This window comes from Uranotaenia lowii, chromosome 3 (assembly GCF_029784155.1).
Source record: "Uranotaenia lowii strain MFRU-FL chromosome 3, ASM2978415v1, whole genome shotgun sequence".
Classification (NCBI taxonomy): domain Eukaryota; kingdom Metazoa; phylum Arthropoda; class Insecta; order Diptera; family Culicidae; genus Uranotaenia; species Uranotaenia lowii.
The window spans coordinates 18,199,729-18,222,338 of record NC_073693.1 but is presented as its reverse complement, the minus strand read 5'-3'; the positions used below and the strand labels follow the sequence as shown (position 1 = coordinate 18,222,338).

The 22,610-nt window shown below is 37.9% G+C and overlaps 2 protein-coding genes across 2 annotated transcripts in view; one reads left to right on the top strand and one right to left on the bottom strand.

Moving 5' to 3' along the window:
* Positions 1-1,202: 1,202 nt before the first annotated feature.
* LOC129755932 (NADH dehydrogenase [ubiquinone] 1 beta subcomplex subunit 11, mitochondrial) lies at positions 1,203-1,973 on the bottom strand. The gene has a single exon (XM_055752637.1). The coding sequence runs from the start codon at positions 1,862-1,864 to the stop codon at positions 1,397-1,399; it is 468 nt and encodes a 155-aa protein (XP_055608612.1). The 5' UTR covers positions 1,865-1,973; the 3' UTR covers positions 1,203-1,396.
* Positions 1,974-3,136: 1,163 nt separating this feature from the next.
* The window catches only part of LOC129751759 (glutamic acid-rich protein), a 75,907-nt gene continuing 56,433 nt past the window's right edge, over positions 3,137-22,610 (top strand). Inside the window, exon 1 of the mRNA XM_055747450.1 lies at positions 3,137-3,892. Coding sequence (XP_055603425.1) covers positions 3,848-3,892 — 45 coding nt within the window. The 5' untranslated portion in view covers positions 3,137-3,847. The remainder of the gene's footprint in view (positions 3,893-22,610) is intronic.

Genomic DNA, 22,610 nt, shown 5'->3' with positions numbered 1-22,610 from the left:
GGATACCCTTAGGGCCCGACGTAAACCACCTGGTGTTCCAATTCGAGACATCTTGGCAAAACTTGATCTTGAATATTTGTACCCTATCTACAAATATCTTAAAATGTCTGACTTGGTCGTTTAGTCTTCCTTCCTTCGTGGCTTTTCCCCTGTATATGTACCCTATTAATGTTCATTTCATCTATTAAATAGAGTAACATACCGTCCAATGGGTTCCACAAACTCCACCAGAAGTCTGGCCAGGAAGACGACAATCTGAAGTAGCTCATGCATCCACAGCTACAGGAAGCCACCACCGAGCCCAGATGGAGAAATGTTTCCGATAGTAAACCCTAAAGGCTCCCCTTCCCAACCCCCAAATTAGAATACAACTAACAGTTGAGTCGCCGCGACTATTACGGCTCCCCCTTCTACTAACATAGATTAATGAAGTGATACACTCGGCAAAACGAAACTTTATAAAAAGTAAAATGCCTTAATAAACAAACCTATGATTATAAAAAAAAAAAAAAAAAAAATGACCAAACTCTAGATGTGTTTTCTATGTTAAGTCTGAATATGGAAGAATATTATTTTTTTTTCTCTTTAATTCAAACGGTGCTGGTATCACAAATCTTCTCTTTGCTGGTATTCTCAATTTAATCGAAACTAAACTTCGAAAATTTTAAATTTGGATTCGAACTTGAGTTTTCTTAAAACACACAACCACATATTGATGAAAATTATATTGTATAAGTTAGATCAATTCGTGAAAAGAAAGCTTCTACTGATTCTACCACTTGCCAAACTTTTATCCATGTTGTGTTATGGCCGTTCTGAAAAGCTAGGTATATACCACGGAAAAGGTTCAATCGTTAGAAACAGTTCTGAAGGTATAGTTTGGCTACCTTATCTTCAAGGCATACGATCACGCTCAAATTCAGTAACCAACATGTTTTCAAGATACTTTCTACATGCAACTTGATTTACTTCGATATGAAGAGTGTACCAACATAACGAAAAAAAAAAACTAGTAGCAACGCCATCTCTTATCGAGTCGCAATACTTATGGTGTAATCTAGATCATTTTACAAAAAAAACTGATTTTTTGTATTGGTTGGGATCAACATGTGATCGGTACCATTTCCAGGCGAATTGTATAGCAAATGAGCTACTCAGTAGTTCGCGACACAATGATTGTCATCAAACTGGAAAACTTTACCTTGTTTCAAATATCCTAATCTTTATTGAACCGATTCGATACACCGTTTTTCCGGCCCAAAAAACCTTCACGCTGCTGCCAGCGAGTTGTTTATTTTGTATTTACAAGCTGTTTTGGTTGGTGATTTTATTCAATCGCTTGCTGATGACAAAAAGGTGCCATTACATAACCCCTCGTTCTTCCACTGCCAGCTGCTTAGATAACGATCTCGGTATTACCCAGTTCCTCATCCGAAGGGAGCACAATGTGGGCTGGATCGATGTAATCCTTGCTAATCGGTTCCAACCCGGCAGCTTCCCGACGCCGCAGTTCCAGGTAACCCTCCCGTTGGGCCCAATCCAACATCTGGGTATCGGGCAGATAGGCCCAGTAGAAACCTCCCAAAACCAGACACAGTGTTACGGAGAAGAAGAACGATGAGTTCATGGCGTTCCGATCTTCGGTCTCGTTCTTATAGTCGAATCCATAACTGACCCAGTTCTTGGTGGCCGCCGTTGAAGCGGCGGGTTCGGCAGGTTTTGCGGCAGCTTTCTTCGACACATCAATGGTGGCGGCTTCACGATTCTTCTGGGATGACGAAATCAACCGGGCGCTGCGAAGCGAGTGCTGCATTAGGGAGCGGGCCAGCAGGGCACTGCTATTCAACCGAATCAGGCCGGACATGGTCGTGGGAAACCGATTTCTTCCTGCACTTTTACTAAACCACCACGGATCTGCTGAACTGCGAAGAAAAACTTTTGTGGATTTTTGTTGTTTTTCCGCGAGGTTACAGAAGGTTACAAAAACAAATGTCAAAATTACGCATTGAGAGTGATTTCCAATTTTGAGTAAAATTATTGCAGAGCTTTTTTTCTGGTTAACAAATAAACCCATATTGAGGGTCCTCAAATCTGATGTTGTTTATGTATAACATTTCTCGTTACAAAACAAACAGAGATTAAAGATTACCGAATCTCGCTTTGATTTTCAGTACTGAATTCAGAGAAATTTGAATTCTAAATTTTAATTAAAATTCAGTTTTCAGATTCAAGTCTGAATTGAAATTCTAAATTCAAAATTCAGATTTCAAAAACAGATTTCATGTTTCAGATTCAGATTTAATTCTTAAGTAAAATGCCTTAATAAAACTATATTATTCTTATTTCGATTCCAGATTCTAATTTCAGGTTCTAGATTCAAAGTTTGGAAAGCTTTCAGATTAAGTCTGAAGTCAGATTCAGAAATCAAACTTAAATGTCCGATTCATAATACACTTTCAGCTAGAACCTGTATCGGTCCAAACCGGTCCAAATTCCGACCAAAGCAACCGCATCCGTGCATGGTTTATTATACCTGTTTCAACTCAACTTTTTTTTACAGGACCGGTTTAAGCAATTGGTCCAAAACTGATGAGATTTGGATCCAATTTAACACAGTTCTAAACTGCTTGAAAGCTTTAATGAAATTAACACAATGGGGTTACCGGTTTTTCACTGGTTTGGATATAATTTCGATGGTCTAATAATTCTTGTATATTCACATTCAAGATTAAGATTCAAACTTCAAAAGATTTCAGATTCAGATTTTTTATGCAGGCCTCATATTACAGACAGATTCAAATTTAAGATTCGGATTTCAGATTCAAATTTCAGATTTCAAACGGGATTAAAATTTAGATCTCAGATTCAGATTTGAGATTCAGACCTCAGATTACAGGTAGATTTCAATTTCAGATTCGGATTTCAGATTTGAGATTAAAATTTCTAATTAGATCTTGGATTCATTCAGATTGAGATTCCCGTTTCAGATTTCGATCTAAAATTTCTGATTCAGAGTTCGTATTTAAGGTATCTCAAAACCCAAAGTGATTATTTCAGCGAACACGTGTATTTTGTTTTTTAAAGTGACAGCCGCCGTGACAGTTGAATCGCAAAAAATACGAAAAAATTCCGTCCAAGCGGGCGACGAGCAACCGCAGCCAGCAAGCGAACGAGGGCCAGCGCAAAGCAAATCAGTCAGCCAGAAGACATCCGATCGGAACATCCAGCCAGCAGCAGCAGCATTAGTAGCAGTAGCCAGCAGAGAGAAGTATCGAATCTTTGTGCGCACAGCCAGTAGTCAGTGTAGCGAAGAAGGAAGGAATTTTTTAGTCTCTATACTAGTGTGTGGTGTGTCGTTGGGAAGAGAAAAATACGAAAGATACCTGTCGTATTTTGGCCTTTATTGGAATTGTGGTGCAGTGAAAAAGTGTGGGGCTTTTATTATTGTAGCGCGTAGCTTCCCGGCATTACGGAAAAAAGGGAAGCAATCAACCGGAAGTCTCCTCGGGAATTGGCTAGTGATTCCCCAGCGAAGAAGGGCAGAGTAGAAGGTGCATTTCACATCGAGTCGATTCGCGGTTGTTGGGTGGTGCTCGTTACAATCGGCAAAAGTTAGTGCCTGCGAGAAGAGGGTAATCTGAAGATAAATCGGTCTCTTTGGTTTGCCGAGTGTAGAATTCGAAAAATCGAAAAAAGTAACCCGAGTGTGAAAGATATTTTTGTGGTGCTTGCTCGAGCTAAAAAGTCTTTACCGAATTCGGACGTAAAAGTTTCGCCAGCAAGCTAGCAACTCCGTGCACAATTTAATTGTTCCGATAAGCCGTCAGCCACAGCAGCACCCTTCAAAATGGTCATCAAGGTCTACATCAGCGGAATGTCCGGCAGCAAAGAAGTAAGTAGGCACAGAAGTTGAATGAAAGAATAAAACGGAAAGGGGGAGATGTTGGGGACCACAGAGCAATATACATTTTTGCTACTACTTGCACAAATATCACAACGGGAAAAAAGTTAGTCATCAAAAGCGCAGATAAAAAATGGAAGAAGCAGTCAGCCAGCAGAGGGCACAAAGAAACGAAACGCGTTCGTTGAATCAACTATACAGTTATCTCTTGACGCTCGTTCGTTCGTTCGTGTTTACTAAATATGGTCAATGGGCGGCGGTGCCAGTTAACAAAATCTAACAGCACAAACTCCGGTGTACGTACACTGGCCCTGGGCTGGCTGGCTGCCGCACTAATAAATATCACTCCCCCCAGACGCATCCCACAAAATGTTGGGATGATCACATAATTTGATGATCGGTTTGGGTTTGAGTTTGCTCTCATGGCTTCATTTAATTGAACAATTGGGCTGGTGCCTGATATTTTTTTTAATATGATGTACAGTATAAAAAGTAGAGGGTTTTCATTACCAGATTAAGGAATTTTAAATTTTAATTATCTACTGATTTTCCAAACGTTTTCCAGTTCCACGCCAAAAATGTAAAATTATGTTGTTTGAAAGTCATCTTTGTTATTCATAAGAGATCCTTTCACGTTGGCAGAAGAAATGCATTTTGATAATTTTAAAGACCGAATTTTGTTTTTCGTTTGTTTTGAGTCGCCTAGGTGTTCATTAGCTCGAATAATCAACTGAAATCCATCTTAGGATCGACTAAAGATCCAGTGGATCTCCTTCATAGATCTGATGAGTACAAAATCAGTTGTTCCGGCTGTGATAAGGTGTACATTGGGCAAACCGAAAGGAAATTGATCGATAGATTCGAGAAACACATGGCTTTAGCTATATTTTATTTATTTATCTCTTTATAAAATTAATAAATCATATATTAATAGATTGGACCTGAGTCGGGATTTTATTCGTTTATTTTCCCGTCTCATGTCCAATCATTATTCCTTGAATGCGGTACTCTATCGTATAAATATTGCTAGCAGCAATTTATGCGGTTGTGGCCTAGGTTACTATCACATAGAGCATATTGTTTGGTCGTATGAGGACCATCTTGTTGCTAGAACGAATTTCATAGACTCCCTTCGGGCCCGAAGAAAACCACCCAACGTTCCAGTAAGGGATGTGTTAGCTGTGATGGACTTGGTCTACATGTTCGAAATATACCTTTTCCTAAAAGCTATTGATCTCCGTCTATAATTCTTTTTATTTTCACATTTCCCTATCTGTTTCCTATTCTCTTCAAAAAGTGTTAAAAAAGTAATCTAGACCTAAGCAAACAATTGTAAAAAAAAACAAAACGAGTTTGGCTCCTTAAAGCCTCAAGGTATGAGCCGATTCAAATAAACGAATTATAAAGAAAAAGGATCATATATTGATCCTGGATGTGCTAATATTGCACGCAACAGTACACCTCCAGCTAGTTCCAGAATTTCTGCGCAAGACGCTATACGCACCATCAAAACAAACATGAAGTGGACATAGGAAAACAAATGGCGTTCAAATCCATCATTCCTAAGGCAAACAAATATTCACCTTCAAAATATACAGACCGGAAATGTCTCTCGGACCAACGTGTTATAACAAGATTGAGGATAGGCCATACAAGACTGACCCATGCGCACCTGTTCGATAGAAGTACCCCGCCTATATGTCAATTCTGCGGCGTCCTAACTACTGTGCAGCATATTCTGACCGACTGTTATGGATATAAAGAAGCTCGTGAGAAAAACAACAATAGGAGAAGTGTTTTTGAAATCTTGAAAAATGATGAACCACTTGAAAAATCGCTACTTAAATTTTTGAAAGAATGTTATCTTTATAAAGCTCTGTAAATTGCATTTTACATGACACAAAAAAAAACTTACTTTATGATCCCGCGCCGATCCTCCGGTGCATAGGGCCGTGGTAAAAGACCTCCACTGTTGACGATCCGGAACCAGCGTCTTCACCTGGTCCCAGTCAAGATTCTCGTCGACAGTTCGGATTTCAGCGGCTAGGCTTCGCCGCCACGAGTTTCTGGGTCTGTCTCTTTTTCGATGACCTTCTGGATTCCAATCTAGCGCCTCTCTGCAAATCTCGTTTTCTCGATTTTGATGACACCGGCGATGTAGTTCCTCATTCGAGATCCAGTTGCCAGGCCACCAAGCGCGGATGATATTCCGCAGGCAGCGGTTATGTGCACCAAGTTTCGCACCCGAACAGCAATACGGATTTAAATATCATGATTCACCAATGCGGCAGACAGATCGGTATAGATGCCATCAGTTTGATATTTCTTTTAAATTAAGAGACTAACTACAAATACAAATCTACACACTCTAAGAATTCTTCTTTACATCCCTCGAAACGTCAAAATCAAAAGGCTCTGAGAAGCGGTTGAAAGTCTTAATGACGCCAATTATTGGTCCCGTAATTGTTCAGTCTATGGGGAACGAAAAGCTGAAGATCCCGATTCCGTTTGGGAGGACGTCGGGGTCGGACGCTAAGAGGAAGAAATTCCAAAAGTGCGCTACAGTCGATTCTTGATGAAACCAGATCAGCGACGAAAGACAATGTCAATGTCGATCAGGCGGCAGCGGCTTTCGTAGCTGGGAAGTCGAAAAGGGTCTTGCCAGTTTAAATGTCGAAGGGCATACCTCAAAAAACGCCGTTGGATGGCTTCGAAGCGATCAGAACCGTTGGTATCCCTTATTCTGCGCCGCGCGTGAGATGATGAGCATCGATTTGTCACACACGGTGACTACTAGATTAGGATAAGAACTCAAAAAGTTCATTCTAAAAGACGTTTCTCACTACTGGAATCGGGTGACTCGACTATCGTCACCTCACGCGCGGCGCAGAATAAGGGGGGATATGGACACCAAACAGCTGGAGCATATTCAAGATAGATCGAACCAAGCTACAGTAAAGACTCTTCAGGCAGTAGATGTCCTTAAAGTCCTTCGTCATGCGTTAAAGAAGACCCAAACATCTGGAGGCCTTTACAACGATAAAGTTGGTATGAGTCTTAAAATCCAGCCGCACGTCAAGAATCACACCATAGATCTTTCACGTGTTCAACTCGAGAGATTGCATCGTTTCCAAGGAAATAAATGGCTGGAGGCAAAGAGTTTAAACACATCTTCGTGCCATTGATAGAGTAGAACAGTTTCAAGTCGTCGGCACACGCTAATTTTGGTCCATCGAGAAGTTGCAGCACGTCATTGAAATAGATCAGGAATACTATTGACCCTACATGACTCCCCTGATGCAGCTGAGAATTGCCTGGAAAAGCAGTTACCCGTACGAACTGTCAAGTTACGTCCAGTTAAGTAACTGCAGAACCAGCCAAAAAGAGATCCACAAAATCCTAAACGTTTGAGCTTTCCGATGGCAATATCATGATTCACCTTGTCGAATGCGGCAGACAGATCGGTATAGATGGCATCAGTTTGATATTTCTGTGCGCAACTTTCATGCACAAACGAGGTAAAGGTCAGTAAGTTAGTTGTAGTTGAGCGTTAAGGCATAAATCCATGCTAGTCGTTGGAGAAGTTATGCTTGGCTATTAGCTTAGCTTGATTGACTACTCACATCCACCTGAATCATTGAACCCGAAATGCTCAAATATCAATTTCTGCTAAATGAATTTCACGTCTGAAACAGATATTTTTAATTGTTAAATAATGATATAGTCGTTTAGCTCGCATTTCTCTACACAAAATATGCATTTCGAAAACCATGATCGCAGGCGTGGCTTAGTAGAACGAATTCCACATCACCAATGGTTGCTACTCCGTGATTGACCGAGGCCATCAATTTTGTACAAAGGTCAAAAGAATAATACTTGGGATTAGTAGCTCATTCTCATTGTACAAAACTGCTGCTCTCTCTTTGAACATCAATAACGGCGCCGGCCACGTCCTAGTAGTCAATGGGAGGTAGGAAAAATATAGAAAGGGATGAAAGACATAACATTGCGCTTTAGGACCGAGGTCACCTCTGCATCCTAGCAAACAATTTTGTTTTGGAGTATGGATGGAAGGATATAATCAGGAAACACTTTTGCCAAGTGTGATTATTATGGAGGCAGATCTGTGGTCGATGCCACTTAAATGAGAACCTAAATTTTCTTAAAATTTTGGCTTGTATTATGGCATTTTGTTTTCAATTAACTCTCCCACTTTTCCCCGATTTGCGTGCACTTACCGCTCTTCATTTCGTCGTCCCTGGAAGGATCTCCTCCGCATCGACCTCGCCGGTCCCACTGTGGACATTCGCCCCGTGTTGATCACGCTTGTTCGACGACGCGTCGCCCCTGCAGTGACGCGGACGCACCCTTGCGTAGCTGCTTCTTTTCCGGTTGCTATTCGACCAGAACACTTTCTGATGTGCGCCGGCAAGTTTTTGGCTGGAACTGGACTTGAGGATGGCCTGCGAGCGGCTCCTCCGACCTTCGCTCGAGACCTTCGGCACTAGTGGTACTGCGTCCTCCTTTTGATCGCTTTATGCCCGGAGCTTCGATAGTGGAGCACAACAGGCGCCTACTCTCCATAAGGATCTTCTTTTTCTGGCACCGATGGATGCGCGCTGCGGTTGCCTTGGTTTGCAGCCACCTCCGCCGCCACCTGAATGGCACAACTGGTGCTGTTTTACTTCAGCCACTCTACGTCACCTGGCGCACTGATGGAATAGCACCGCTGGTGCTGCTGCTTCCGTTTTCGGTTACCCTCTCGCATGTAGCGCCTAGGGTCCAGTAGGGAGCTGCTTCTTCCCCCTTTTCCTGCCGCTCTTCGCACGGAGCGACAATCTGCTAGCGCTGGTTGAGCTTCTCCTGCTCCTTTACTAAGATCACCGCCTGAGGACCACCAGAGGCGTCTTCCTTCCGTCTGCGGTTGCTTGTCACCGGGAGTACCTATTGGGCACCACTGGTGGTGCTTTTCTTCAAAGTTCGATCGCCCTGGAGCACCGATGAGGAACAATCCTGCTGGTGAAAATTTTATTCGTCGGCCACTCTTTGCCGGAGCATCGATGTCGCCGGTCAGCCCTGAGAGTTTGCCACCGAGGTCCCGATAGTGATGGTAGATAGGGCAAAAAGTAGATGGAGTAAAAAAGGTAGATGGATGTGGAAAAAAGGGCCGCCGGCGAAAAGCCGAAACTAATTTCTTGTGGCCACGTTTTAAAATTCACCTTTACCCGCCTGTGCGACCCTTTTGCCGTTCTTTCTTTGCTTCTCCCGGACCGGGATTCCCGGCTGGGGCTACCCTATGGGCGATAAAAGTCGGGTTAGGTAAATGCGGGTTAGGTTCCTCGCGGCAGGTGTTACCTTTTTAGGCTTGATGCCTTTTCCGTCCTCGAATGGACCGATGCAGTGGCTGCACGTGGCCTGGCCTGGCTTTTCGCCGTGTAGTGGCCTAATTAAATCACGCACGCAAAAAATGTGATGGTGCAACGTACCTTTGGTTCGGATCTCCGCGGCACACTTCCACGCGGTTTTTCTCCCGGGCGACACAAACAATTTTTTCCACCACGAACTTGTGTGGTGTGGTGATCTACTCCCCACCGGAAACGACAATGAGGTTTTCGGTCGTTTTTTGTTTTGTTTTGTTTCTTTTTTCCGATATCTGCACGCTGATTTTGATTTACTCACTCCTTTTACACGCGGAGTATATTTCACTTATTTTTTGGGATTTTTATTTTATTTTTGTGCACGCTTCCAAAAACCTACATGGGGATGGGTTTTTATTGAGTTAATGATGCCAACTGCTCGTATCGTATCAGCTTAGAGACTATTAACGAAAAAATAATTTCAATTGCAACATGATCTAGTTTTTGAAATTCTATTTTTTAAAATTGTTGTTTGATGGAAATACCTGAACTGGTACAAGTACAATCTTAAATTATAACCACATTTCTTCATTTTTCATGACACTTTCCAACACATCTAATTAACTGCCATTTTATCGCAATATTTTCACTCAAAATATCATACCTTTTTCCTAAATGATACACAGCAAGAAAAAAACGTGTAAATTTAGATCGAAAACGATGCACGAAAACGGAACATCGATTTTGATATAAAATTGTACCACGGTGTATTTTTCTCAACAATGTAATTTTTGAGGCGTGTAAATTTAGATCGAAAACAATGCACGCAAACGGATGACATAAACCGTCGTGTAAAAATACACAATGATGTAAATTTCAAAACATAGCACCGTTAATATTACAAATCTTTTTTAAATAATCAGTTTTTGGGTGTTGTTTATGAATAAATACGCCACATGTGTCATTTTATTTAACATATATTTCCGATACACTGAAAACTCAAAAAACATTCACCATCACTTGCAGCTGGAATTGTGGTTGTGTCCGATGATCCCCAGCAGGGCAATGTTTTGCCGATCAGCTTCAGGCATTCTTGAATCCTTCCGGAACAGCATAGTAATCGGAATCCCCTAAACATCAGAAACATTCAACATTGATTCGGCCTTTGATCCATTTATAAAACTGCAATTCCTGCAATCGAAAGAGAATTTGAAGTTCCATTTTTTTCATTTCGTCTAAAACTAAACCTACCATTTTTTAATTCAATTCTGAAAGAATTTGGTTCAGTTTTAATACAAAATTAACAGCGGAAGCGAATTTTTTTTCTTTTCGCACAATAAACCACCATCTCGGATAAAAACAGAACAATTTATGCCGCGAAAAAAGGAAAACAATGAATCTGTCGTGTTTTATATTGTTTTCGATGTAATTTTATATTGAGATATATTTTTTAGATCAGGGCGTGTAAACATACATAATACAAAATTAAGTTTATACCAACGATTCAAAAATAGATCAAAAAGAGTGTAAAATTACATCAGTTTTGAATTACACTGGTCAAAAAGTAGATCACTCGTATTTTAGATTGCGTATACTTTTAGAAATTTTTTGCTGTGTAGAATCATAGCTTTATAGAAGCTGAATTGATATTATAGTCGTTTAATTTATTTCTTAATGCTTCTCTGATCTCGGCATCATATTAGTTTTCTAGTTTGGATGGAATGTATAAGATAATATCACAACAAGCATAGGATCAATATTTTTGTTTTTGAAAAAGTTATTTTAGGAGTTGTTTTTTGATGGAGAAAACATTTTCTAGAAATTAATTTAAGATATGATGGACAATTTTGTCATGTTTTCGTGCAAAACCTAGTCAATGTTCTGATATGATTACTTAAATGTAGCAATATTACCTACTGCAACCTCTTCATAAAAGCAAAAAATATCGGTAACGAATATGATGGAATCAACAAACAGTTTTATTAAAAATAAAATTCTTTTGATTCCTTATCATATCTCATTCTTTGAAAATCCTTAACCTCCAAAAATGCACAAAATCAATGAAAAAAAAATTCGACTTATAAAAGATTTATTTTTTATTCGTTACATTCCTTATGCATTTGACAAAAAAGAATCTCCTGATAAAATTCCTAGATTCGAAAATGTTAAACAGGTATTAATGTATCCTACAGAGTAAAAATCCCTTATACAAAAAAAAATGTCAAATCCTCACGTAAATCTTAAGAAAAAAATTGAACCACCTCAACGTCTCTAGATTTAAAGCACCGGTTATCATCCACCTCTACGAAAGTTCTTGTGCAAAACTCTGTTAAATCAACTAAAAAAAGGCACGCAAACGATTGTGGAAATTTTTTCATAGATAATGCAAACCGTGCAAATAATAGCAGTTCACGAAATTGATTTTTGCAAGGCGAAATGACACAATCTAGTTAAACTCCTCTCCCTCATCTTTTCCTAAAAACAATATTAGAATTTTCCACTCTTTGCAGTCTTTCATATTCTTACGACAGTCACCGAATGTTATTTAAAAAAAATGCTGAGTGTTTGGGAATTGAAATTATCCCTGCCTCGATTGATACTACAGCTATCATGGACATTTTTTAAATAAATATTCTCTAAAAATCACCTAACGAAATATAAAAGCAAACCAAAACAATAAGAGTAAAAGAATACTTAGCTGAAAAATCCTTTGCAAATGCTATAAAGGTAGAGTTGTAAGTTTCGCTTCCCATGATTGGTCACTTTTCCCGGTCCAAGATTAACCATACGAATCCAATGTCCAAAACTTTGTAAGCAGTTTTTTTTTCCAATATTCTTGAATACTTTTGGGACAAAATGAAAATTCTTGAAAAATTTGAGGAGCTTGAAAACTTGGTGTCAGTTGAAGCCCCGTTAGAGAAGTTATGCTTGGCTATTGCACACAAAGCTGAAATTCCACGGTAATTATTGACATCTTTCCTATTTCTCTTTTTATGAACCGGGAACATGTAAGCTTCCTTCCCCAGTGAGGGGAAGGTGGCCTGTTCAAGCGAAGCTTGGAAGATAAGTCTGACAGGAGTCCGAAAAAAGGCATAAAACGCTTCAGGAAGGTAGCTGGTATCTCATCCGGGCCCGTAGAAGAGGAGTTTTTGAGCCTCGTGGCTGCTTTAGAGGTCTGATTAAAAGAAGAAAATCCTTCCTTCACAGAGTCCTAGATCGGCGGTAGCATTAGACATGTGTGAATCTGGTTACTCTATTGATCGAGGAAATCACACTGCACTATGGGGCAGCTCTATGCAAACTGGTGGCCATAAATCAAGGTGTCGACTACCTGAAAAAAACCTGGAAAATCAGGGAAAATCAGGGAATTCAATTTGCATCAGGGAAAATCAGGGAACATCAGGGAATTTTTGCACCAATCAGGGAAAAATAATGATCCTGATTTTATTTGAAGAAATTGAAACGTCATAGTTTATTATCTGCTTAAAAATATGCGGATATGACACTAAGAATGCTACGAAAAAAATGTTTTATGCTCAGCGAAGAGCAACTACTGCAATTTCGTATCGAATGCAAAGGAAAGCTGAAGGCAATTGTACTTAAGTTAATGAAGCGATCGCCATTAACTTATCCTCTGACCAAGGCCGTCCCTTGTCTTGATCCGGCAGTTATCAGCAGCGATACCAAATTGGCCAAAAAATATTTGAGAAGACTTTGACTATATTGACAGATACTGGACGCATTAGTAGAACCTCGGCAGATTTAGCAGTACGGCAGTATTCCGGAGTGATTGCCAGAGGCGATAAATTTGATAATTATGACCGTAGCAAAGAAAGGCTGAATCATTTTTGGAGTGGAATGCTAGCAAATGCCAAGAGTTCTTTTAACATCGTCAAAATGAGCTGCAGTTTTTCACATGGCAACGCGAATATTAAACGTGGTTTTTCAGTAAATTCCCAAGGAATATTTAAATAAGGTAGTGTCGAGAGCCATATTGTATTTTTTTGTGACGTCACAAAAACGAATGTTTCGAAAATTTATATGCGAATGGCAGAAATTTCAAAGAAAAACACGTTTAGAACGAAAATGAATTCCAATTTCATTTTGATTGTGTTGTACGACCTCTATTGCATTATGTTATGAAATTTTTTGGTCCTTTGAAGATTGCATTATGTTTTTTTTCTCATTTTAATAATGAATGCAATGTCGTCTTGAAGCTAAAATGTGCAAAAACGAATAAGTCTCGCTGGTAGTTATTGAATGCTCAACTGATTGTCACGATTTTTATACAACCGATTTATCTTATACAATTCTTATGTAGAACATTAACATCAATTAATGATTGTTAGCTCGATTTACTAAAATGCCAATAAATAATTGTGTTTTTGTATAAAAGTTTGGTTTTTGATAATTTTTTTGAAATAAGGATATTTTTAATTTTTGCAAATTTGAGTAGGGAAAATCGAACTTCGATGGTATATCTAATATATAAAGATGAGTTGGACTATATATGTTTGGTTGTTTGTATGCACCTTATACAAATCCACACCGCTGAACCGATCAGACTGAAATTTGGTACAGAGATGTAGTTGAACCAGGGTAAGGTTTTAGTAATAGTGCTGAGCCCCTCCCACCTAAGAAAAGGGACCCTCCCATACAACTTTCGTTTTTATTTCCACAAATCAAAAGTCATGGCACCCATTTGGCAGCCGATTTTCGTTTCCTTTGGCGGGTTGTTTTCACCATCACCATGGGCCGGGCGTAAGAAACGACTATCCAGAGTTCACGTGTACTGGGAAGCAAATCAAAGCTTGCTGAGCGTTAAAGATTTGAAAGGGGAAATTTTGGCGGTTGTTTTTTGTACCTTCTACTGCTGAAAGCACGTGGTACCGGTGCGAGGCATTTGATTGCAATAATGAACCTTCATTTAGGATTTTAAAAAAACTACTCGCCTGTTAGAAATATATTGAGAAGAACAGTGGTTGAGGATCTACTAGAATATGCCGTGTGTAAAGTATGGATACATTAATTCATGTTCATTATGAATTGACTTCTTCAGTTGAATAACTATTTGGACTGAAAACTAATGTTCCAGCTTTTAGGAACCAACCATTTTCATATTTTCGGAACTTCTCAAAGGGAAACAGTTAATAAAACTGAAGGTTGTGTTGTAAGTTCAAGGCTGCGATCTCAACACTTTGATTGCCGTGTAGGAATTTAGTTTACAATAGGAATTAGACAATATAACGTTCATTTTATGCAACTAAATCCAACGCACGAGACATTTAGTAATTTAATCTTAAGTTTTTAGTTTTGTACAATTCAAGTTCATTTGTAATTCATTTCATTTTTAAATTTTAAGTAATTATTGATCATCGATGTGTTCAATTCTATCATCCAATTATAAGAAAACTTAAAAAGCACATTGAAAACATACAGAGGAAATCTTTTATAAGGTTTCAGCGGAAATCTATTTTGAAATTTCTAAGTACAAAATAAAACTTAAAAAGATATTCCATTCTACGGGTAGATCTTGAAAAGAGGTCGTTAACATTTGCTTACAAGCTTAATACTTTGGATTTTCACTAAATAACCCATGGAAAAGATAAAAAAAATGTTATCATTTGATGAGAAACATTTATCGAAAAACCTGGCCAGATCCAGCATTTGATTTCAAAATGTTCAAACCGATATCCTGGCAATATCCGGGAAAACTTGATTAAAACTACGGAATTATTCAGTAAAAATAACGAAAAATATACTTGCAAATATTTTTTTTCAACAAACCACATCAGCAGATTTAAAATTGTATATCAAGCTTCCAAACACGAGTCATAATTATTTAAAAAACTTGCCATTTAAAACTTCTTTTTGAATGTAAAAATGAAAATATCTCAAGTTTATGTTACGTTTTGAAAATTATGTGAATAAATCCGGGCAAATCCTGGCTTTTTGCAACAAAATCTGGGAAACCGGGCCAGAACTGACTTACCTCAAATTTTGATTCAAATGTTCTAACAAATCCGGATAAATCCGGGCCACCCGGCAACCTTAGATTGAAATGTTTTTCGTGATAGAATGGGTAAGCATTCAAGGGAAATTCTTTCAAATTTCGATTAGCAAAGCTTAAAACTATTAGTTATTTAATAACTAGCTGACCCGTTGTGCTTTGCTACACCTTCCGAAAATAAATGTAATTTGTAAAAATTTATTCAAATTTACATTTTAGAGAGCATTTTTTTAAATCAAACCTCATCATACTTCAGAACCAACAACTTTGAAATGAGAGCTGTAGCTGCAGTTCTGAATTGCAATTCAAAGATGGTTTATATTATTTACTGAAACTTTATCTCTAAACTCGTTTTTCAAGAACTGAAATTTGTACTCTGTACCCAAAAATACCTTTTTAAATATGGTCCCTTCTTTGAAAAGCTCTTTATCTTAAATTTACATTGGAGCTCCCCCATTTTTTCCAATTTTGTCCCCACTGCATGAAGAAAGTAGGCAAATTTAACCGGCTCGAGTTTACATAAATTACTAATTGAAAGATAAAGATTCGCATATTGGAATTTATTGCAAATTGTACTTTATGGAGATAAAATTTTTAAAACCGATGAATAGCGTGAATCGAGACAGTTTTTTGAGTATATTCCTAATATTTTGTATTATGAGCACTTCCAGCTCCTGATAAGCTTTAAGCTTGGGGTATTTTTTGGAGTTGAAAAAATAAGGTATAGAAATTAAAAAAAAACGATGAAAAGAATTTTTAATAACCATTTTCAAACAGCTTTTTTCACCATCCTCGCCTACGAAGCAGTTTGAATATCTATCCTTTTTGCGCCAAAATTATGTTAAAAAAATGCTTCGCCATATTCCAAACTCGTGGACATGAGACATTATAGCTTGAAGTTTCCCCAAACAACACTTATCATGGTAATAAAAAATATATTAAATTTGTTATGTATTAAATACAGTGCAAATTTCTTTTTTTTTTTAATTTACTACGGCAAAAAATATAAATATTTAAAAAAAATATCAGTTGCATCACTAAATAAGTTCTCAGCGTTTTTTTTTAAATTTTCTTTTTGAAAATCAAACATTCAAAAATGTTGGAAAAATCATATTTCTAAGGTTACATTTGTCCCGTATATTGGGGCAAGTGTCAATGCAAAGCTTATTTACAGATGCGTCAGAGTAATGGCTTTAAAATGGATTTAATACGTATTCCTGTTTTTTGTTCTATCAAGTTTCACTGATATATCTTCAGTATTCCTGCAGTATAAATTTATGTTTGTTACTCCACTTTTAACGAATGCTGTTCAAACGGAATGACCTTCATTTACAAAGACATTTAAGAATTGTCAATATTCGCTTCAGTTTCAACATTCTGAATACCCCTTCAGGTCTTTCCAACATATTGAATCATTTTGAAGATGAATTTCTAAAAAGTTCGACGTTTGCCCTTGGCCTACCGTGTAAGTTGACAGGAGGGAATATTGTATTTATCACTTTAAGGGTTTACTAAAAATTTCTCATAAAAATTTTGCGTCCAGTTGAATATCAGTTCTAAAGTCTCGCTTTTTAAAAACGAAGCGGATCAAAAGTCTCTTTTATGCAGCCATGAAACACAAAAACACTTTTCATATTAAGTACGTACTTGAATTAGTATGTAATCAAAAAGTACGATGGTTTTTTCAGAGTTATTTGAAATAAAAAACTCCCATATGCATTTCTAAATTCGTTTCCGTTGTGTATTTGGGCCGAAGTAACAATTTCTAGAAGAAAACATAATTTTTTTTTTTAACAGAAAAAGTTGAACGTTTGAACATGTTCTAATGTTCCTTGAATGAAAAGTCGAATGCTACCTACATTAACACGAACTAAATATGGCAGTATTTTTGCAAATCTTTCAATTGGTTTTGATTCGATTGATAAAATACCAATCCGTGTTACATCTAGGCGTTATTTATTACCACGTGCAATTAAGCAAGAGAAAACACATCAAAGTTGCATATCGTCCCCACGTGCATAAGAAACATAGGTACTTGGTTGAGGAACAGGCGCCTATTTTAAATTAGTCCAGCGATCAATGAACAGTATGATTTAGTTACTATCCACTTGTGACGACGTTTGCTTGACCATAGAGACGAAAAACAAACCCCTCAAATAAAAGAAAATCTCTAAAAATGGATGCCATAACTTTTCAATTCCAGATTTTGGCAAAAAAAAAATGTATGTATATGTTTTATTCGATCGGCAAAATTTCAAACTGGGTCTCATCTAGGCGTCATTCATAACCGTGTGCTGTACAAATGAGCTAGGAATCAAGTAGAAAAAAAATCACATCTAGGCTTCATATCGCCACCCCTTGCATTGAAAATATTCTTGGTTGAGAAATACGCGCCAAAATATTCCCACTGATCAGTATGCTATGCCATGGTCACTATCCTTTTGCGACGTTGACTCGCGACGCCTCGACCATGGAGACGAAAAACAAACCGCCCAAGGGAAGAAAAAATCTCGAGAAAATGGATGTCATGACTTTAATTTGTTTCGAAAAACTACAAATTTTGTATGGAAGCCCTCCCTCCCTTGAGTCGGATGGAGTTTTGACTATTACAGAAACCATCCCCGGCCTCAAAAACCCTCAGATGCCAATTTTGACGATGATCGGTTCAGTAGTTTCCGAGTCTATAGGGAACAGACAGACAGACAAACATTCATTTTTATATATATAGATATGAAAACGATAAACATTGCTAATAATCCCAATTAAAACTTTAAGAAGACTTACAAAACTTACAAAGCTCACATGGCCAAACATGGTCCAATTTGTTATGATGATGATCAAAAAGATTTCAAAAAGTCAAACGACTCATTTCGATTTATATTTTATGTGAACCCGAGCAAGGCCGGGTAAAATCAGCTAGTTTTATATAAAAATAACTCGAAAATCCAACTTTTTTCGTACCGATCTTGAAGAGCAAGAATCCTTCTAGAATAAAATGTTTTAAAAGTGAAAATTTCCAGCAAATTCTTCGAGCAATAAAAAAAAGTGAAAATTTCATAGTAAATTCACAGATTTTTCGTGATTGTGACGTCGCAGTATGTACTAATACTAGAGCAAGGCTGCCTTGACACTACCTTCTTTAAATATTCCTTGGTAAATTCCGAATGTCTCTTCGAAAATATGCGTGGAGAATCAGTGGTGGCTAAACGACAAATCTATGATGCTGTTTTTTATGCTGGAGGGATAAAGTCAGTCCAAATTTCCAACAAACTTATTCAGAGAGTTAAAAATTCACATGCTCTGAATTTGGAAGACAAAGATCGCCGCAAAATGGAAGCTCTTGAATCAGATCAAACAAAGCTGATGAAGCGTAATCGAGAAGCGGAAGCAAAATCGCTTGAGGTGAAACGGAGGAAAATTTTAGAAGACGCACAGAAGAAGGCTGATAGCTTGCAAGAGAAAATTGTTATGCTGAAATCATAAGAATTTCTACAAGTGGATCCGAACTGGCTGACTTATCCTTAAATGTTTAATATCACAAATAATACTTCCATTCAAATTATCGTTATAAATTAGTATTCTCGACTCAAAGTTTTCTTGCGTTTATTTTCGGGGGAAATATATTTTCTATAACTTTAAGATGTTTCCTCAGGTTGCAAACCTGGAATTTTCTGGAAAAACGACTGGCAAATCAGGGAATATTATTACCAGATATGAGTCGACACCCTGTAGGGGAGATGAGGGCATAACGAGAACCCGAGGCATAATGAGAACTACGCTTTTCTACGAAAGTGCGTATTTTCTTAAATAAATTTTCATGAGGATTTGTTTCGTACTTCCTATAGTATTATTTTTTTACAAAAAAAAGAATCTCCTTATCATCTTTACAGAGATATTTAAAAAAAACTAGCTTGGTTCACAAGTTACGAAAATATTATAATTTTTGAGCACCACGAAATGTACGCACTGCAACATGATGTACACATTGTTTCTCAATTTTTACCATCAAAAAATTTTTGATTTTTCACTTTTATCAATTTTAAAACACGTTTTTACTTAAATTTGTTGACTAGGGGCATATAGAGCACCATATTATCGAGGCATAATGAGCATTTTCTGCCGTAGAATCTAGCAGCGAATAAAAATTGATTTATAGCGCCACACCTTGACTAGTTTTCATCCGACAATTTAGCCTATTGGTAAGGTGTCGGAGAGGTAATCAAAAGACTAGAGTTAGATTTCTGTTCGAGGTGATTTTTTTCCATTCACAATTCATGATCGATTTTTTTATTGTCACATTATACGGCTAGTAGCATCATCCTCCGAACAAAGCACTTAATGTATGAGCGTGCGTGAATTGTTTGTATTCTACAAACAGATCTAGATTATTTTGTTATTGCTTTGTTTGATGAATCTATGACTCACCTGACTTCATCGAATTGAATTCGCTGCTAGATTCCCCGGCAAAAACGCACATCTTGCTCTGATTAATGGTGCTCATACTGCCTCAGGGGGGGTTCTCATTATGCCTCCACAGTGGCTGGTTTTCAGCTTTTGGCAAAATTTTTCAAAATGCATTTTTTAACGTTTTCATCTAGTTTTTCACGTTTCAGCCCGTTAGGGAATAGGCTTTTCAAGTGTCTGAACACGAAACAATAATGTAACCTCCATATTATAGCTATTTTCTATGGTTAAATAACCGTTTTCCTTAAGGTGGCCATTATGCACCCATCTCCCCTAAATATATCTCCGCCAATTCAAGTCCTAGAGGGTTACTGACTTCGGCAAAGTTGCTCAGAATGTCGAATACTATCATTTGACAACATCAGGTTAGGGGCAATCCATATACCACGGGTAGACTTAGATGCTTAACAAATTTTCATGGTCCATGGCCATACACATTTTGGGAATTCATATGGATGATCATCCACGGAGGGAAAAAGGAGTCTAAAATAGCTCAAAACTTGTTCACGTGGTATATGGATTGCCCGTTAGTTCTAGATCTCATCACAGATAGTAGTATATCGTTATGAATTTAAGTGCTATAAAGTCTGTGTCTTCGGCAGGTTGTTCAAAATGCCGAACACTATAATTCAACACAATTAGACTAGGGGCTATTTATTTGCCACGTATGCTTTGGATTTTTATATCTATTTATTTTAATTTGATGTTGCTTTAACTGTGAATGAGTTTTATACTTACTTGAAAAATTTGCAGTTGTGTAGTTTTTCAATTGTCACAACCCTCTCATACAAAGTTAGCCTCAAAACTCGCTTCGAAAAAAGTTAAACGAATTTTTCGTTTTTTGAGGTTAGTTTTTAAAAAAATTCCTTTAAAACATGTTGTTTCAAAAGATAAAGCTTTGACGTCTCCTAGAAAGTTTCTTAAAATTAGATGATCTACAACTTTCTCTAAGACATCATAGTGATAAAATGATAAATACAAAAAAAAGAAAAATTATCTTACTTATAGGTGAATTGATCAGGAAAAAAATTACAACAAAATATGGGCATTTTAAAATGGTGAAACATTGTAGAACATACCATAAAGCTATTTTGACATTTAAGCCTTCAAAAAGCCCATGATCACGTTTTTCGGGTTTTAAACCACTGTGCAATGGTCCCATAGATACAAGGTACAGTACAACCTCGTTAATCGAACGTTGATGTTAGTGACGATTTACACTGACAGATATACAAATTCATATCACATGGTCAGCTTCGTCTTTGAGTCTATACGGAAAATTGTTCAAAAATATAATCGATTTTGATATTATCATCTTTTCACAGAATATGAAACTTCCCTAAGCAGTCTGATTGCATAAAATAAAATTTAGATAAAATGACAGAAACCTTAACGTGACCAACAATTTGTACTGCCAGTACAACTCGCAACATATCGGCAACCCTAGCTTCTGGGTCTGGGTTTGGGATTATGATGACGAACGACGACCCAGGAACAAATTAAACCGGTTGATGTTGGGGGAGGAGAAACCGCACCCAGGCCGATTACGCCTATGATGTCATATTTTTGTTTGTATTTCGGCAACACTCTCCTCGTAGAAGGTGCAGTTTATACACACCAGTTTTAAACTGTATCTTCCACACACAACCACCGTCAGCCGAAAAACGGTTTTGGTCGACTTCGTGCGGTATAGACTCTCTTCCGTCCCCTAAAGTTTCCCGGCTCAGCTATCAGCCGTCGATTTCTCGTTCCGTCCGATGGTCACCGGTTCGTTTTTTGGTTTATATTTGTTTTTTTTTCTTGCTTTCCTATATTCTATTTCACTGGTTCACTTACCATCATGGGCAATGAATCAAGAATCACACTTAGCGAGTCGAACTTGATATTGAACGAAATCAAGAAGAAAGGCAGAAAATCTTTGGGAAGTTTTCTTCGACTTTTTGTTTGGATGAGGAAAATCGGATCGCTCTGATAATAGGGTTTGGGTTGGTCAAATGGGTGTAAGGCAGGCGAATTGGGGTAGGCATTTATTTCATCTTATTTCCTAGTCGAATTCGAGAAACCAGAGGACAATTTGTGCCCGTTGGGTTAGAAAATCGTAGAAAAGTAGAGGAAAATTATTCTATTTTCGTGGCACTTTGCAGTTGGTTTACGATTTTTTTTCTTGCGTTTGCCCATTGTACTCGCTACTTGTTGATGTGTATTTGAGGACGTAGCAAGAAAAAGAAAAATATCACACAACTGTGATAAGCAAAAAGAATTGGCTCATTCCTTGAGCGACGAACGCATTGGAAATTTGTGTGGTTTTGGCTTTCTGTTTGTTATCTGTGTGTTGTCGCCACGCTGCAGCTGCTGACTCTTGAAATTAGAAACCTTTTAAAACTTTGTAGTCTTGTCGATGACTCACTGATTGCGTGTTTCGATGACTACGTTAGGAAGTATTGCACTTTTGTGATTCACAAGCAGTCTGTCGCAGCTGAGGAACAATATTTATGCCATAAATACAAGTATTTTTCAAATTCTTCCGTAAATTACAGCCACTGTAGAAATTACTGTCAATTAACGTTGTTTCTCTCGATGCATCATTTGTTCTAAGTGGGTCTAGATTCCTCTATCGCAAATGTTGATTGCTATCAACAGGTATGCCACAACAATTTCTTTTCCATGGTCGAACACCACCGGTCCTCGTCTGGAGAAGATTGATAATTAATGCTGCCAATAACGTCGGTCTGATGAATGTACACGGATGATGAAGTCTTGCCGTCGTCGGTCGTCGTAGGCAGCAAGCAAACCGGACACAGATCGGATAGTTGCACGAAATTGCAGTATACCCAGGTACTTGTTGCATTCATTTCTCGTTTCGTTTCGAAATCACATT